The sequence below is a fragment of the Eutrigla gurnardus genome (genome assembly GCF_963514095.1).
Source record: "Eutrigla gurnardus genome assembly, chromosome: 6".
In the NCBI taxonomy this organism is placed as follows: Eukaryota; Metazoa; Chordata; class Actinopteri; order Perciformes; family Triglidae; genus Eutrigla; species Eutrigla gurnardus.
The window spans coordinates 20857440-20875530 of record NC_139920.1 but is presented as its reverse complement, the minus strand read 5'-3'; the positions used below and the strand labels follow the sequence as shown (position 1 = coordinate 20875530).

The 18091-nt window shown below is 42.9% G+C and overlaps 1 protein-coding gene across 2 annotated transcripts in view; it reads right to left on the bottom strand.

Moving 5' to 3' along the window:
- sh3rf1 (SH3 domain containing ring finger 1) overlaps nucleotides 1-18091 on the bottom strand; it is a 46535-nt gene that overhangs the window by 9705 nt on the left and 18739 nt on the right. For both annotated transcript variants that reach the window (XR_014597330.1, XM_084012223.1), the window contains exons 3-7: nucleotides 9604-9879; nucleotides 8970-9065; nucleotides 5877-6182; nucleotides 2324-2434; nucleotides 60-187 (exon numbers count right to left, since the gene is read on the bottom strand). Coding sequence is in view for 1 of the 2 variants with exons in the window: in XM_084012223.1 (XP_083868349.1) it covers nucleotides 60-187; nucleotides 2324-2434; nucleotides 5877-6182; nucleotides 8970-9065; nucleotides 9604-9879 (917 nt within the window). In the remaining variant the exon portion in view is untranslated. The remainder of the gene's footprint in view (nucleotides 1-59; nucleotides 188-2323; nucleotides 2435-5876; nucleotides 6183-8969; nucleotides 9066-9603; nucleotides 9880-18091) is intronic.

Here is an 18091-nt window from a genome sequence, read left to right as displayed (position 1 = left end):
TTTCACTGCACATTTAAGAAGACTGCATATTTTTGTGTGGGACTGTTTTTATAACTCACACTGTGGGTCTTTGTCTCCCACTTTGGTCGCTTATGCTGGGGGAGGGTCTCTGTCCGGCGGCCAATGAGTACGCCGCGCCGTCCACGGAGGACTGCGGGGGAGGAGGCGGCGGCGGCGGGAGGGCATCCTGTAAAACAGAAGAACAGGAATAAAAAAATGTTATTAGTTGCTGGACATTTAATCACAATCGGGCATTTTATGTAACGCAGAGATGCAAACAAAGTTAAAAACAAAACACAGAGTGTATGTTGCGTAAGAGAAACCAGCTGTTTTTTACGAGTCACAAAGAGGTGGAAGAGAATGAGAGATCATCTGTCGTTTTGGGATATTCCCTCCGCTCTGCCGACGCTCGGGGGAGAGAGAGAGAGAGGAGAGAGGGAGAGGATAGAGAGAGAGAGAGAGAGAAAGGATAGCGATATCAGACATAAGATATACTGTTTATATAATTAAGAGAGAGAGAGAGAGAGAGAGAGAGAGAGAGAGAGAGAGAGAGAGAGAGAGAGAGAGAGAGACTACTGTAGTTTGGCAGACGCCACGGCCTCGACTTCTCCTCTCCCCCCTCCCCCCTCAGCTGAGAGTCTTGTTTGTTTGTTGCTAGGAGACCACGCAACTCGGATGTTAAAACCCATCGCAGTGTTTAATTGGCATCGTGTGAAAATGAACGCGCCTGCCGTCAACGCAAACCCTTGAAAACCCCAGTGTGATCCTTCACCGATCCTCTGTGATGTCAGAGGACGTGAAGCGAATGAGGAACTTGTATTTAATAATAATAATGTTTGTGTATTTCTCGTGTGTGCTACCGGATTACAGGATTTGAAATAAAGCAGCAACGTAAAAAAAGTACAACGCGACAGACACTTTTACAGATTTAGAGACGAGCGATGCCAACTCATACCCCATGACACGGCGGCGCTCCTGTGGTATGGGTGTGTGTGTGTGCGCATACGTGCGAGTGTCGATGTGCATTTCGGGTTTGGCTGCTGACGCTTGAGCTGGGATAATTAGTCTGCCTGCAGGCTAGAGAACTCATCTGTAGGAAAACATCATGTAGGGATCCCAAGTGAAGCGGAGAGATCCACTTCTGTGTGTTGGTGTGTGTGTGTGTACACATTCCTGCCCATTCAGAAACTCCACATGCCAGAACACACACACACACACACACCGACACACACACACAGACACACACACACACAGACACACACACACCGACACACACACACACACACCGACACACACACACACACACACACCGACACCGACACAGACACACACACACACACACCGACACACACACACACACACACCGACACACACACCGACACACACACCGACACACACACACACACACACACACACACACACACACACACACACACACACACACACACACACACACACACACACACAGACACAGACACAGACACAGACCGACACGCACACACACACACACACACAGAGAGAGGAAGTTTGCTGTTTTGTGTGGGCTGCCTCCCCTCCATCCCCCCCGAAGCAGAAACATGTTTAGAAGTTAATTTCTGCTTCAAACTTGTTGACAGGTTGTGAAATAAACAAATAATAAAGTTTGAGTATATCTGTGTCAACAGGGAGCGCTTCATCTAACAGTACCATTAACAAAAAAAAAGGCGCTCTGAGCTCTTTGTTTCTATGACGACAGTATCTTGACAACCTATCGGCGCTCTAACCACCGTGGAATGATGATATCTAGCATCAAAACCCCTCTTTTTGCTTTTATGGTCTATTCTTTTTTGTATTCGTTTGACATGTTTTTTTTCTGCAGATCGTTTGCTTCACGGTTTGTACGGATGAGAGCTTGTCACCTCTAAATCTGACGCAGTGCTAGACAACGTCAGTATCGTTAAAACGCCACCGACCCAATTAAGTCGCTCCTACCCGCTATCCGACAACTTCACAGTAGTCGCGCCCTTAGAAGCAGAGAAAACAAGACAAACGTTCACCAGCAGGCAACATCAGAAACGTAAAAATATTTTATAATATTTGCTCAAACTCTCACTCTATCCTGACAGTAGAACACGAGACAGATATGTAAAAGAATCAGCTTCCTCTGCCTCCTTTTAGCCTCCTTAACGGCATATGCAATATTCCACCATGCCTGAGAGGAATCAATCAATCAGAGCCAAGTCTCATAATGCCAGCAGCCAATCAGCTTGTGAATTTGTTTAACATAACAGAAATAGCCACATAAAGCTTATACATATTTTGTCAGATTCAGGGTTCAACCTACCACAGAGATGGATGTGTAGCTCGTCTCCGAGGGAAACGTGAAGACTGTTGCCGTAGTAACGGGACTACTGGGGGGCGGGGTCACGATTAGTCCAGTTGTGCAAATGTGTACCTGTAAAGTTAAACAAAAGGGAGATGTGGAGTGTAAGTACAGGACGAGCTTCACTCACACGTGAAGAATGAACGGTACTTAAAAGCACATTTGAGATGTTGAGACGTTTTGTTGTAAGAGCTGCTTCTCGACACGACTAATTTAGATCCCTAAAACCGTCAATATCACTTTAACTGTAGGTTATATTAAGAATATGTTCACCTCGCTGCCTTTCTGACGGGAAACTGAAGCCGTTCTCTGTGCTCTCTTCAGAGCCACCAGACTCCATTCACAAAAACAGTGATTTTACCCAAAGAACAAATACTTTTACTTTTGTACTTTGACTTACTTACTTATACTCCCTACATGTTAAAACAACTATCTGTACTTTCTACTCACATTTTCAAAACATTATAGATTATTATTTTTCTTATTATTTATATGACGGGAGATTCAGTCTTGGAAAAAAAAAAACAGCCAGTAGAAATGTTTTTACTTTGAGTACATTTCAGAGCCTGTACTTTTACTTGAGTAAGTTGAATCAGTACTTCTTTCACCAGAGTCTTTTGAAAAAAAGAAGAAATCTTTAGGCTCAAATACACAGCACTGTACTTTTGAAAATATGAACACTTTGGAACCAACAAAAAGCATCTCCCTCATCAACCGAGAACTGAAATGTATACCCTGAAGAGAACGGGGCTGAAACGCATCATTCTGGATTATCTGACAGACATCAGAGAGCCCGATACAAGTTTAACAGTTTGATGCAGGTGTCTGAAACACGTTTGCTGCTACAGGACACTGCTTTGCTCCCATCCCTCCACCTCCATCCACTGTAAGTGATACAGCACCTCATACAACCCCACTTCAAAACATCCAAACTGCCCCTTTAAGTAAACACCACATGCTAGCAATCAGCACAAAAGAAATTACATATGGGAATCATACATGTGAGATGGCGTACGGTATTTTAGAGCGGAACACTGCAATTTAAGTTTAAAAATAACCTCCCGTCTCTCTCTCTCCTATCACATTGTATGTTAAAATGGATTCATCGGCATCCTGCCCCCCCGTAACCACAATGGTGGTCCGGTGGTCCCGATTGGCCCACGGGGAAAACAACCAGGTGACCACCCAGCAGGACGTTTCATTGGGCGGCTTCGTCCAGTCAGACGTCCACGTGAGTGACGACGGCGGTGTCCTAGTAACAAGGCCCCACTGTTGGGAGTCGACACGCAATATCTGCCTGTAGCCTGTGGTCTCTCTCTCTCTCTCTCTCTCTCTCTCCATGCATGAGTGCTCCAGACAGAGCCGCCCCCCTTTAAGGTGAACCTTTCAGAGAGAGCGGACCCACCTCAGACTCATTCTGCATTGCTTTCTTATCTCTGCTGAACTGGGTGTGCCGAAAGGGTAAAGCAAAAAAAAGAAGAAGAAAAGTTGTTCAGGGGAGGTGACACTCGGTGAAATGGCTGCTGGGAAATAACCCTGAAGTGCTGGGAAGGTGTGTGCTAATCGGGAATAAATACATTTCTTTAACAACGGAGGGAGAATGGCTTCGACAGCAGCCTGTATTTTTATTTCTCCTGGGCGACCGGGGCTTACCTTTGTTGGTTATTTTGTCAGTGTGTGGGGGAGAGGGGAGGAAGGAGGCTGTCTCTATTGTGTTTTTAATAAACTAGAGTGTAAAGTGTTTGCAGGATGAGTTCACCGACATCAAATGTGATTTATTTCATTCTAAAAGCATCCTGATAATGATTAGTGGGAAAACACTGGAGTCATTTAAAAGCTAATGACACTTCCCTTATGGACACAAAGTCTTTGATCATACATAAATAATATCGACATAAAAGGTTTTGTGTAAAAAAAAAAAAAAAAGATCCACTTTACTGGAGACACGGACTCTTCTGGTCTCGTTGTCAAAGAAGCACATAAACACATTTGCTGCAGATGAAAGATTAATGATTGAGCTTCATTGGGAGTTTTGCAGAAAATAATGGAAAAAAATGAGTTGAAGTGAGGACAAAATGTGGATGATACACAATATCCAATATACTATATGTATGGATGTGTATGTGTGTGTATATATTTGAAATAATGTAACATTATTATTATTATTAAATCTATATTTTATTACATTTATTTATGTATCATAATTATTAAAAATGTAAAAATATATTTTTTTAATTATTCCTATTTTTTATAATATTTTATTACATTTATTTATGTATATATTTATTGGAACTTGTTTTCAAAACCCATCATAAGACATTAGAATTATTATGCATTCCTTGCTGTTTATTAGCTCTAACCACTGTTTAATGGGGTTACGCCTCTTTGACGAATTTCATCCACCGCTGACTACACATTTTTTTTTTTTTTTTTTACTTGAAGCCATAAAGCGCCCAAGACGTAGATAAATCAGCGGGACTCTTGTAAATCTGCGTGTTTGCTGTTCTGACGGTGTAGGACCGAGTCACAGCCAATCTCCAGCGGCTGGCAACCATAAAGCAGCTGCGAGTTCCTGTCATGTTGGGGATTGGTATGGAAACCTTGAGGGCTGTGCTCGAGTCGTACGTTCGTTTTTTTTTTTGCGGGCAAGCAGAGTCACGCATCCATGATTTCAAACGCTTGGATGGAGCATCGGCCTGTTTGGTATGATGGGGAAAGGGAAGTCGGCCTAATTGCTGACAGAAGGAAGAGTGGAGCCTTTGAACAGCAACAAACATCTTGTGAAAACAAAAAAAAGAGCTGAAAGCCGGACTCTGGTTTCCAGTTGCACGATTCTTTGGTTTCTCTGCAATGAAATAAATCTTGAACAGGATTTTGCAAAATCAGCTTGTTGAGAGACATCTGGTGCAGCACGTTGGATTACAGCTGTTTTTAAAGGGCCCTTCTTTGTGCTGCTGTTGGAAAACATCTCATATAAACGGCTAAATTATTTCGATGTCATCGTAATTGCACTGATTCCTGTTTCGTATTAGCCCGACACGTCTGAGAAGCTGTCATGGAGAGGCGAAGCGAGGGACGAGAGACTTTTATTTTGTTTTATTCTGTAGCATCTCAAGATTGTTTTTAACGATGAAAAGTGCATTTAAAATAAAATGAATTATTATTATCATAATATTGAGAGAATCCAGCCATCGTTCGAGGCAGTGTTGCTCTCAAGACCACTTTCTCTCGGCAGAACCTTTAATTAGTATCGTCTTGGTCTCGGACATGTTTGTTTGTATGTGTGGCTATAAAAGAGGTGAAAGAAGAGGAATCTTCATTTGTTTTCTGTGGGTGTTTCTATGGGAATGTGGATCTTTCAGAGCAGTTGAGGAGTGCCTCAGGTTTGCACGTTCCACATTTGGTCTGATCTTCGTCTTGAATTGGTCTCAACCCTTTAAAAGTCTGGGTCCTCATTCTGGACTTGTTGGTTTCCTGCTCTCCACTGCCTCCCCACCACCGCGGAGCACCTTACCTGTGAAGGTGCGCTGCAGGAAAGCCCCCCGCTGAGCTCCCCGATGCGGGCGGCTGCCGTCGGGTTGCTGGAGCTGATGAGCACGGGCCCACTGATCTCCATGGAGTGGCGCTGGGGGGGCGGAGCCAGCATGGGCTTGTGGGACATGGTGAGAGAGGTGAAGGAATGTCGCTTCTTGCTGTTCTTCTTCTCTCCCGCACGCTGGGCGCCGTTGCTCTGGGGCCCCGAGGAGGCCCCCTCGCCAGAGTCCCCGCCGCAGTCCGACGGCTTGTCCAACTCTATAAGCTGCCGAGCTGCCGAGTTGAACTACAAGAGAGGGCGAGAGGCGGGGGAGGGGAGAGGGGAGGGAGAGTATTAAGGTGGAAATAACAGATGGAAGGGAAGGCGTGATGGTGCTTGGAGCATTAACATGATCATCATAACTGTCACTCTACATAACACAGCCGTCATGGAAGACCTCTCCGTCTTTATCCCCTCAGGAGAGACGGGGAGCAGCAGGCAGGTCACATGATGGTCTCGAGACCCTTCAAACAGTTCGTAAACAACAACGGCGTACGTTCGTGTGCACAACGGCAATAAGCTTGTTCAGCTACGCACGGGAATAAACCTCCAAATATCCAGGTTTACATTTACAAGCTTACAGGTTCGCTAGTTGCTTCCAACCGGATCGCGGGTGTCTGGGTTTAACCGGTGACCGTGCTATCTGGTGCCTCTCAGCGGAATGCACCCGTGGTTGCTCGTAGCAACGGCAGCTGTTGAAAACATGTGGGCGTCCTCGTAAAAAGCATTCCATCAATTTCATATACATCTGTGTGTTTATTATCCACGACCACGGCAGAAAGTCACCAGTTAACATGGTCACCAGTTGAAGTGAAACACCTGTGGTCTCTAATGGTCCTGATCCTGTCTGAATTTTGTAGAATTTGAGTCCGATTCTATATCGATTCTTACGGCCGAACATGTAACAAGCAGTTGGCTGTTTGAAATGGTTTTAAAGCTCCTTAATCATCTGACAAGACGCTGTGTTACGCCTGTTTTTGATTTAGTTAATTTACAGGCTATATGTTAACCAATTGAGCTATTGGGACAATGAGCCTGGTGTAAACATGCATTCCCACCCGTTTTGTGCACAGTCACTGACTGACGGCGGACAAGTGAATATTAAAAACAACGTTTCATTCAAAAGGTTCTATCTGATCAGACATTTACAACGTAAAAACTTTAAAGAGTGGATGGAAATTGAACTTCAATTAGCTTCTTTTTTTTTGGTCTTATAATTGGATAGTTGCAGGTTAATGGGTGCCTATCAAAAAGCAAAAATGAAGCGAATGTGAGAGACAGGTGATGGTTATGAAGCGGCTTTGTGAACCTTTCAGGTGCTGTAAAGTAAAAAATATCTCAAAGAGGAGAGGCTAAAAAAGGTTTCAGCTAATCAGAGGGTGCTGTCACATGTTGCCCCGAGCAGCTCCCTCTACTTAAAACATAAAAGCCCAAAAGGCTTCACTCCCATCCAGGAGACGACCATTAAGTCAGACAAGTCAGGATAAAGAAACAAAAACACCAGGTGAGGAACCTCATCACATTTAAAACCGCCTTTTACTGTAGATTATCGCATGTAGACAACCAGGAACAAGGCTGTGACCTAGATACTCAATCAGATTCTTAAAGAACATTTTTACGTTTGTTTGCAACGCTGCAATTGTTTATAAAACACTGAACACGACTGCATCCAGTCAGAGGGGAACAAATGATTATATTCTGCTTGGATGCTGCATAAAAACAAAATCTATGACAGCTTTTAGATAAAGTCTGCATCCCGTCTCCTCAGTCGGTGCATGAAAAACACGAGTATAAAAAGGATATAATACACAAAAGGGAATAAAGAAAGCAACGTGTCAAACCTTATTACGACTGAAACAGCGTTCTGAGATTCTTTTCCACTGTGCAAAAAACAGGTTTTGGATATTTTCCCGCTCGTTCGTGATATTCACAACAATAAGAAAGCATTGAAGGCTTTGTGGGTGGAAAAAAGTAATCATCTTTAAAAAAAAAAGGACAAAGACTGACTTAATTCTGTCTGGATTATTCAGAAAGCGTTTAAGAGAGAGAGAGAGACCCGAGCTCAAAAGATAAATCTTCAAAGACCTGTTTAGTGTTCTGTGTGAGCATTTCAAAAGGAAGAGAAGAATCATACATATTTCTGCAGGATGTAGAAGAAGAGAAGACGTTTAAAGGATCTTCATGAGGCGTTTATCCCTCAGAGCTGGAAGGGAACTAAATACTAAACACTTGTTTAAACTGGCCTTTCTGTCGCCTCCTCCTGTCCATTCTCTGGAAATTTCTTTATGGTTGTTATTTTTTTTTTTAATAATATTTTATTCTTGTAAAGCACGTTGTGATTCATGTTCCATGAAAGCTGTCATACTAAATAAACATATCTTTATTTTAATTTTATTATTACATTTATTCAAGTACTGCACAAGTTTGAGGTACTTGTATTTGTTTATAGTTTGTATTTCCTTGAGTGATTTATTTTTTATTTATTTTACACTACTTTATACTTCTACTACACTACATTTCAGAGGCAAATAATGTACTTTTTTTTTACTTCACTACATTTATTTATATCATTAGCCACTTTGCAGATGAATATATTAAAAACCTAGAATGAGTATTTCAACATTGTTATGCAGTAAATAAAACCACCAAATTATAAAATTATTAAAGTTAAATAAAATGTTATAAATCATTTAATAAAATAAATGTATTTAATACATTTAAATCAAATTAAATCTGTTAGTTGTCACTTCTATTTGATTTTTTAAGCGTTTTTTAAAAGAATTTACTTACTTACTATAAAAATGTAATATATGTATATATATATATATAACATTAAAATGCATCTTATATGATACTGCATCAATATGAATGATCAATTATTATAATATAACATAACAGTGAGTACACTTATTATTTTCTTGATTAAACTTATATACTTTTACTTATTTATTCACTTATTTTGAATCTCAACCCTGCTTCCACTTCTAACGATCGCTGACATTTTGATATTTTAAAAGAAGTTAATTGTCTTACCTCGACGTACGAGATGGGAAAAATTCCAATTTTATCTCCCAGCATTCCCTCTGCCCAGTTCTCATCCACCCGGCGGATCACGGTCAGGATGTCGTCCTGGAAAACGAAGAGGCAGCAGCATGAGGTGGGACCTAATTAAGGATGCTGCTAACTAACGAGTTATTTCTCATCCTCGAGGAAAACAAACACCCTGCACAGAAATAATGAGGTAAGTGACAATGTTTTATTAAAAGGGGGACAAGCCCGACAGTCAAAAACACGGGAGGCTGAGGCGTCCCTGCTCGGGGAAAAAAAACACTTAGTCAGCTTGTTGCTGTTTTTTTGCTCATGTGGCACATAAACAACTTCGTGGCAGAATGCAAAAAAAACATCAAAGTAGGAACTGAAACAGCTGGACAGATATTACCACCCAATTACAGCAGTTAAGCCGTGCCACGCTCTATGTGGCGGTCCCTCCATCCAGCCCTAATTACAGCTGTTCATCAACGAGTCTGGCTCCCAATCCAAACCGTTTTTTCTCTCCCTTGCGGTGCGTTTCGGGTCGACGGTGCTTACATTCTAACGCACAAATGACTGCTCAGACGGCGCTGTAACAAGAGGTATTATTATTTTGTATTTTTTTACTGCGTCTCACCTTGGAGAAGGGCAGGCAGTCCTTGTCCGCCTCCTTGTCCTTGAGCTCAAAGTCGTAGAGCGCCTTGCACTGAGGCGGCGGCTGTGGCAGTGGCTTGATGACCTGCACGAAGTTGGTGGGGAAGAAGCCGTGGACGCCGCCCATCTCGCCATGGAACCAGTTCTCGTCCACCTGCCGGCGCAGGATGATGACGTCGCCCTTGATGAACTTGAGGTCGCCCGGCTCCTTGCCGTCGTAGTTGTAGAGCGCCTTGGCACAGGGGAGCTGGGGGACACCCTGCAGACAGAGAGGAAGATGGGGGAAGGGTGATGAATGAGAGGCCAAAAGCTGCAGGAGTGAGTCCTTAAAACCCTGAGAGTGAGTCAGCGTCTCTGTACTTCCCGTTACCCTCGTCTAGAAGGCAATGTGTTTTCGGTTAGATGGCTACAATGAGGTCTGTGGCTGAGGGTGTTTTCACACTTGGTCCCTGTCAGCCCTCCAAACGAACTTGGAGCAATTCGTCAGCGTTTTTTTTTTTTTATTAAGCATATGTGAATGCTCCAAACAAGCTCAGACCTCCTCGGGCGGTCTTAACCACCGTACATCGCGGACGGGACGCGGTCCGGGAACAGCAAAACGGTGATGAAATCATCATCAGGAACTACACAGAGTGGAGCTCAGTCCTGATTGGCTAACAGAGCTAACAGGTAACAACGCTCAGACGGTGCATTGAAGTACATTATGATGCGTTCAGGCTCTATTCTGTAACAAATATTATTGTAAAGTTCTCATGATGTGTTCGAATGTAATCTTAAAAAATTAAGATTGTGGCGAGAAACTTTTTGTTTGAGCACAAAGTTTATACGTGAATATAAAATGAGGGAATGAAAAAAAAAAAGAATGATAAAAAGCACAGTGTTTCTTCTGCTGTGTTCTCCTAAACATGTCATCAAACAGCAGAGTGACGAAGGGAGGAACTATAGTGTGAACAGAAAAAAGGACTGAGACCACCATCAGATCTGAAGTGGACCAGAACAGGGTCCTCTTTAAATAAACATGAACGGCGGTCCCCTTTAAGAGGACGCAACTTAACATTTTGTTTTACGGCATAAAACAGGTCAGTTAATATCTCTCTGGTGAATTTTGAAAACCTTTATGTGTCTAAAGAATAAGGCGTGGTTAACGTGAGACTAGTAAACAACAACAGTCATGTGACGTTGGCTATTTTTGTTCCAGCCAATCAGTGCTTATGAATCGGATGTTCATATGTGAGGATCCTCAAAAACAAAACGTGTCAGTAAACTAAAAGTTTGGTTGCCACAGAGATTATCTTCTGCAACAATCTAATGCAAAAAAAAACCCTTTTTTGTGTTTTTGTGGAGGGAAGCAGTGAGATGCTAACTTCCAACTTCCACTCTATTCTGTACAACAAGTCATTTTTCAATTTCAATTTTCCCAGTTTGAAGTGGATTCATGGATTGAGAAGAGGAAATAAATGATTATATTATGATAAAAAATAATAAAATAAATAGATTTAAAATCCACAATAGTAGCACTACTTTCTCAAAAAGCTTTTTGCTCTCTCTCTGTGAAGTCATATTTCAGGATTCATACAAAATTAATCCCCAGATGGAAAGCAACATTTCTCAGAACGGTAGCGCTGGTGAACAGTGAAATGGAAAAATACTCAAAAATGTCAAAGCACACGTTCACAACTGCTCCTGTCATCAAGCAGAAACCTCGGTGGGAATTTAAACCAAATGTGTTTTTGGATGAAAAGATACAGAATGTGCATGTTGTTGTTACAGAGACAGTATTAACCGTTCTGTTTGTTCCCCTGATAGTGAAACAGCTGAAAGTGTGATGAGCCCGGCTGCTTGGTGAGGAGTCCACTAACGCCTTCGGAGGACCCGGGTCCCGGGACTCAGCCCCCTTTATCTACCAGAGGAGGGTTTTGTATCAGCCTGCTGGCCTGGAGTCCTGAAAGGCCCATTCAGGGTTTGACAATTCGGGGAAAGAGGGACAGCGAGTAAAGGAGGGAGGGGGTAGCAGGATAGAGAAGCATCAATGTTCTCCATTCAGGGTGGGTGTCCATGAGGAAGGATTCACACACACCCAAACACCATTTATCCCACTGCTGTTAGACATCTTTTGCAGTGATCAGAATCTCAAACACGGTGAGCCGACGCTTGCAGAGTCCACGACAGCGATAATAATAATAAAAAAACAAAACAAATGGCTATGATTCTGCTGCAGCCGGACAGAGAGGGGTTAAAACGCAGAGACTCTGCAGTCTTGTTAAAGGCTAATGAACCATTTAAAGGCTCAGAGGAGAATAAAAAAAAAGTACAGAATGAGCCGTGATGGTGAGCCAGGGTGACATTACCCCTGCTGCAGAGAATCACACAGCCTCAAGCACACAGAGCCATCGGTCTCTGGCTCTGTCTGGTCCAGTCTGTGGGGGGAGGAGGAGGGAGGGGGTTGGACTGCAGCCCCCCCTGCGAACGGCACTGGAACTGGGCCTCCTTTCAGGGGGGAAAACAGGGCTTTTTGAGCCCACCCAGGCCTGGCGGTGGGGGGAGTTTTGTGACAAAAATGCAAATGAAAGTGGAAGCTCTGCCATTTTTTTTTGTTGTTAAATGACAGAAACAGGTTCAAAGCTGCACGAAAAGCCAACGGGATCTAATTACACGGTAAATATGAAACTGAAGCGCTTGTTTGTGCACCGAGGCCAGGACGTAATAAAACCTTCAGCAGTAGTAGTTCACAGCGTCCAAAGTCAGCGTTGTGCAACTACTTCTGCAAGTGGGAAAAAGATTGCAGGTCTGACTCTTCACTCAGGATTGGATTACGATTAGAAGGCAAAACGATTCTCGATGCATCTCTGGTTATCACATCCTCTATTTTATACGTTCCTGCACATCCTTTTTCAATACAAGCAGTCGGATAAATCTGAACTCAGACTTCTACAGTCTATAATATATGTAGCTGTATGCAGCTGTATCTTATCTGTGTGAGCCACCTCAGGATGTGAACGCTACAAAAACACAACAGGAATCCTTCTGCAGTGCATCACAAGCGTGCTGTAATCTACAGAAATAAGGTTTTCACATAGCAGCACTAAGACGGAGGACTGGTGGCATTTTGCACTGCATGAATTAGCCTAGCAGCTAACAGAATTGTAGCTGGCATGCATGTTTTTTTTTTGTTGGACTGGCCTTAAAATGTGGACCAGCTATTCTCCTTTCAGCTTAAAAGAAGAAGAAGAAGAAGAAGAAGAAGAAGAAGAAGAAGAAGAAGAAGAAGAAGAAGAAGAAGAAGAAGAAGAAGAAGAAGAAGAAGAAGAAGAAGAAGAAGAAGAAGAAGAAGAAGAAGAAGAAGAAGAAGAAGAAGAAGAAGAAGAAGAAGAAGAAGAAGAAGAATTATTATTGCCATTTAAATGGTTGCTAACACCAAATTGTTGAAACTGAGCAGCTAATATTTGGTAGCGAGAGCAACAAGCTAGCGGACCACCGACGGCCGTCGATCGGTTTAGTGAAACACGGCGAGGGCCAATCAGAGGAGAGAATCAAGCTCCATATGCAACAGCAAAACACAGTGAAGACAACGAGCTGAAACCAAACCGAACTCCCGATTATTAGCGCTTCGATACCGAGTCGTTGCATCGTGATGCATCCGAGAATCAAGACATTTCCACTCCTCTATAATACAAATTGTTAGTGAATTAAGTCTTCGTTGTACAAAAACCCCGCTGTACTATAAAAAGTATGTGCTTTCTATTAGAGCGAATGCTGAGATCAAACTGGTGGAATTCACGTCCCGACTGGTTTCTATTAAATGTCCAGGTTCAGGACGACGCAGGACTAACTCTCTCTCTCTCTGGGCGAGATGGTTTCCTGAACTCTGCGGAGTTGTCAGCAGAGGTATATTTCCATGTTTCACTCTGCTTTACAACGGCGAGAGGAAGAGAGAGATTGACTGTAGGGGCCTCTGGATAGCGGTGGTGGTGTGCCAGACGGGGCTAACCTGGGGGTGGTTGGGGGGGATGGCTGTGGGGGTTAATATCCGGTCGCCGTCTGAGGAGACGGTGCTGTTGTGTCTGCAGCCGACCTGCACAGAGGAGCATCACTGCTGAATAAACAGACGCGGCTGTGCTACATAAAAATGCTATTAAAGAAATAAATAAGAAACAGAGTGTAATCTCAGGCTCCTAGCAATACAAAGACCAAATAAACACACACAGATGAGCCTCGACTTTATCACTCTTAAAGGCCCTTCTCCTGTCAATTTTCCTCTATAATCCTATTTGAATTTCATTCCATCATTTTTTTCAATATTCAAATTAAATTCAAATTTTAATGCTCAAATTCAGCCTATTATTAATATTTACTACACTACACAGGCTTATAAGATTTGCCAATGCCATTATTGGGGGTTCGCATATTTGCCTCATTCACGAGACATTGGATGCAATCATGGCGCCTGAAAAATGGTCTTCGTGTTTGGTGCTAACATAGCATTAGGACCACATGCAGCCGAAGCTTACCAGCCTGATTATAATTCAAAATGATTACAGATAAATGAAAAAATAAAATCTTATACCTTATATACCACTTTTCCCCTAATCTCGATGCCTACAATAATATTAAAAAATAAAATGTCTCAAACCAGCAGCCTGCAGTGCACACACGTCAACTAAGATAACATTAACATTTAGTAGACGCTTTTGTCCAAAGCGACTTCCAATAAGTAAGTCATTTGTTAAAAGAAGGAAACCACAATATATTGGTCGCTAAAGTAAGAGCGAAAATATAGAAGTGTTAGGTCCTCATCTGAGTAAAGTAACAGCTGTTCAGCAAGGACACCTAAAGTACAACAGTGCTATGATGAAAGGGCTATAGGTAAGAACATAGAAGTGCATGGGGGTGGGGGGTGGGGGGGTTGGTTGGTAGTGAGTCATGCTATGCAGAGTCGGGTCCAGATACCAGACAAGCTGCCGTCTGCATAACGCTATAAATGTTAACCAGTAAAGCGTGTCACCAGTTAAAAATGACATGCTTTGAGGATTTAATGGGTCTCTACTCTCGTATCAGCTGGATAAACAAGGGAACGAGACACAACAGTTAACAGCTAATTCAAGTGAGCGACGCCACGCAGCTGCTGTCAGCTATTAAGCTGTAAGGAACCAATCAAAAGAGAAACCCGAAAAAAGTCATTTGTTTTCAACTGAAACGCAGTAAACTTTGCCATTAAACGGCATATCAAGGATGTAAAAGACACAACGCGGGGGACATCCCATTTGAATGTGGGGAGTTGTGTTTATGACCACGGAGGAGAAGATGTATGGATGGATAGACAGACAGACGGATGGACAGATTGATGACAGACAGACAGACAGATGGATAGACGGATAGATTGACTGATAGATGGATGGATAGATTGATGGATGGATAGATCGATAGAGATCGATAGAGAATCGCGATCAAGTGTCACGTAAACCCGCGATCAGACCAGAAGAACAAAGATGGAGAAAGCGAGAGGAAAAGAGAGAGCGAGAGACAGAGATTAGGCCCAATGTGGCGAGCATCAGCTGGTGTGTGCAATTACTCTTGTACTGCAGATAATGCAATTAGACCTGTGTGCTAAGGGGATTTGGCTGTTATAGTGTTCTCTTCCACGGCGCTGGATTATAACTGAATTACCAGCAGAGTGTTCTGCTCTGCAGCTCAGCCAAGTATCAACAACCAGCCAGCAGACGGGCAACAAAAACAACCCGCATGCATGCAAGCAAGGAAGCGCCGCTGCGGAGGTAAGACGAGGTCAAACGGGATAATCACGCCGCCGAGCTCGGCCTGTGGAACAGCAGATCTGGTGTCGACTAGGGCTGCATCATCGGGATCATTTATCGGATTGGTTTTATTTGCACTTAACGTAGAAATATATGCTTCAATGTAAGACTGGTCCTTGTTCACAGTGGATCCATGCAAAAACCAACAGAGCACTCAAACATTGTACTACAGAGGTCTTCAACGTTTTCAGGCCAAGGACCCCTTAAGGCTGATAGAGACCCGGTGGAGGGACCCCATATTCTATATTGTATAATGGTCCTTATTAGAGCAGGCCAATAATAATGTGTAGAGCAGCCTATAGTGCCATGTATGTACTTTCTAATGATGTATGTAAACAAGTCATTATAATAATAACGGTTGACCGATTAATATTTTAATTCTTTTTTGATATTTCTACATCACAATTTCTGGAAGGAAGATTTATATTAGCTTAATAGGTTGTATTCATGTTAAAGTGTATTTTGAGACATATTTAAATTTTTTGGAAGAAAATCAAATCATTTCTGGGACCCCCCTGCAGTAACTCTGCGGACCCCCTAGGGGTCCCGGACCTCCTGTTGAAGATCTCTGTACCACATTAATGCATCAAAACCAGATGTAAAACTATAGTAGAGTAAAGTATAGTACGCTTTATTCTGGACTGCAGATAGTTTTCCCACAAACTAATGTAATAGGGTGCAGCTTTAAGAAGTACTTATTAATTTGCACGCTCCCCACTCAAACAAACTAAACATCATGTTTATTTAATTGTGGGAAGACCTGATTGCCAGAAAACCTGATTAACATTCGATTAACTGTGCAGAAATTAGTTTCAACAAGCTGTTGAATTGTTGTTAATATAAACAGGGTTCAGACGACTCATCAAAATCACATTATGAACCTTGCTATCGTCAAGGTTACGTGCAGCTTTCTGCTCTGTCAGCATGGTTCAAGGGTTGCGTGAAACCACAGCAGACGTAAACCTTTACCCCCAATGTGTAAAAGTGCCAGACATATGGACAGCTCCAGGAAAATCTGCAGGGGGTGGAGAATGAGGACTGGTTTGCACTTCTACAAACACTTCCAGGCCCCAGACCATGTCAAGAGATCCTGATCCTGATCCTGAGCACACACCCGGCGGCCCCACACTAACCAGGTGGTCACAGGGGGGACATTTGTTCTTCATTAGCAAGTCGCCATTAAGCTGAAGATCTCGCCACCAACACACACCGCGGCACAAGCGGGTGACACATGACGGGAGCGAGGGAACTCTGAAAAGGCCATCTTGACTCCATTAGGAGCTGCATTAGTTTCAAATTGATTCCTAATGGCCTTTTTTAATGACCGCCGTAGTGCGAGCTTCTTCCTCTTCCTCCCCACAAAACCCGAGTCGGATCGAAGACCTAAGGATCCGAGCCACAGACAAAGAGCTGCAGACAAACAGCTGCAGAAAAAAACATCTTAAGCCCCTTTTGGACAGACATTTCTGCCGTAATGGCAGAAAGACGAGTCAAAATATGCCACGAAACGGAGCGTTTAGATAGAACTTTGTTTGCAGCATATCACTGCAACAGCATCTGCGTTTAGATAGAACTTTGTCTATTGTCTATGGACTCGTCGGCCGCGACTCTGATTAGCTCGATACATCAAAACAACTAAGAAAGGTGAAGTTTTGCTCGTCTCCCATACTTACACAACCCTTCAACCGCAAGTAAAGTTGCTGTGCATATATATATATATATATATATATATATATATATATACACATAATTTCCTCTAATATCTTTTGTCCTTTTTCAAGGTCTGTTTACACTCCGTTGGGGATAATTCTGTTGATTCAGTATTCGTGGTTTATTGCGGCTGCACTTCGGGTCAACAAATGGGTCTTGATTTCTGTGGAGAAACATCTGCACATTAGTTTGTTGGCCAAAACAACGGCGGTTAATAAGAGCTGAACATCTGCTTTCTTTTTTGAAAGGGTCCCATTAAGAGCTAACTGTATCGAATCTGTCGAAAAAGCATAAACATGAAGGCCGCAAAGAATGATTCAATGAAGGGGAAGGATAAATCAATAAACGGGAAACTTTCTCCTCGCCGACGTTAATAACGAGCAGCTCACGTCACAGCCGAACCTCACAACACAGCTTCCTCTTGTGTCGTCTCCCTCTCAGCCGGAGACAAAAGGAAAACTTCCATTCTCTGGTTTCTATGGTAACGCCACACAGGAGGTTGTTTTTTTTGGCTATTTATGGGTCTCCTGACAGTGCCGTGGATCTTATAAAAAAAGGCAGTCATTGGGAAGCCAGTGTCCTGGTCTGCAATGATGAGGTCCCAGGGCAGCAGGGAAGTTAATGGACTATCGTCTGCAAAAAATAATTAGTTTGACTTTTTGAAATATAAATATTTAATACAAAAGGACAAACCTTTAACTGCAGCAAGGCATAGAGTGTACCATTTTTTAATCCCAAGCAAAGCCATCATTTCTACAAATGAGCTAAATAGCTTAATTGAAGCCCATGCTGAAGCCATTGGGCCCTGGTGGGCCTGGGCCCACCCATTTTAGGTCCGGGCCCACCTATTTTGACCATGAGTTTGACCCAGTCCTACAGTGAGTAGTGAGTGATTTTCATTCTAGCAGTTCATCCAATCAGCAGCATGAGGAAAGCTTTGAGTGAAAGCTT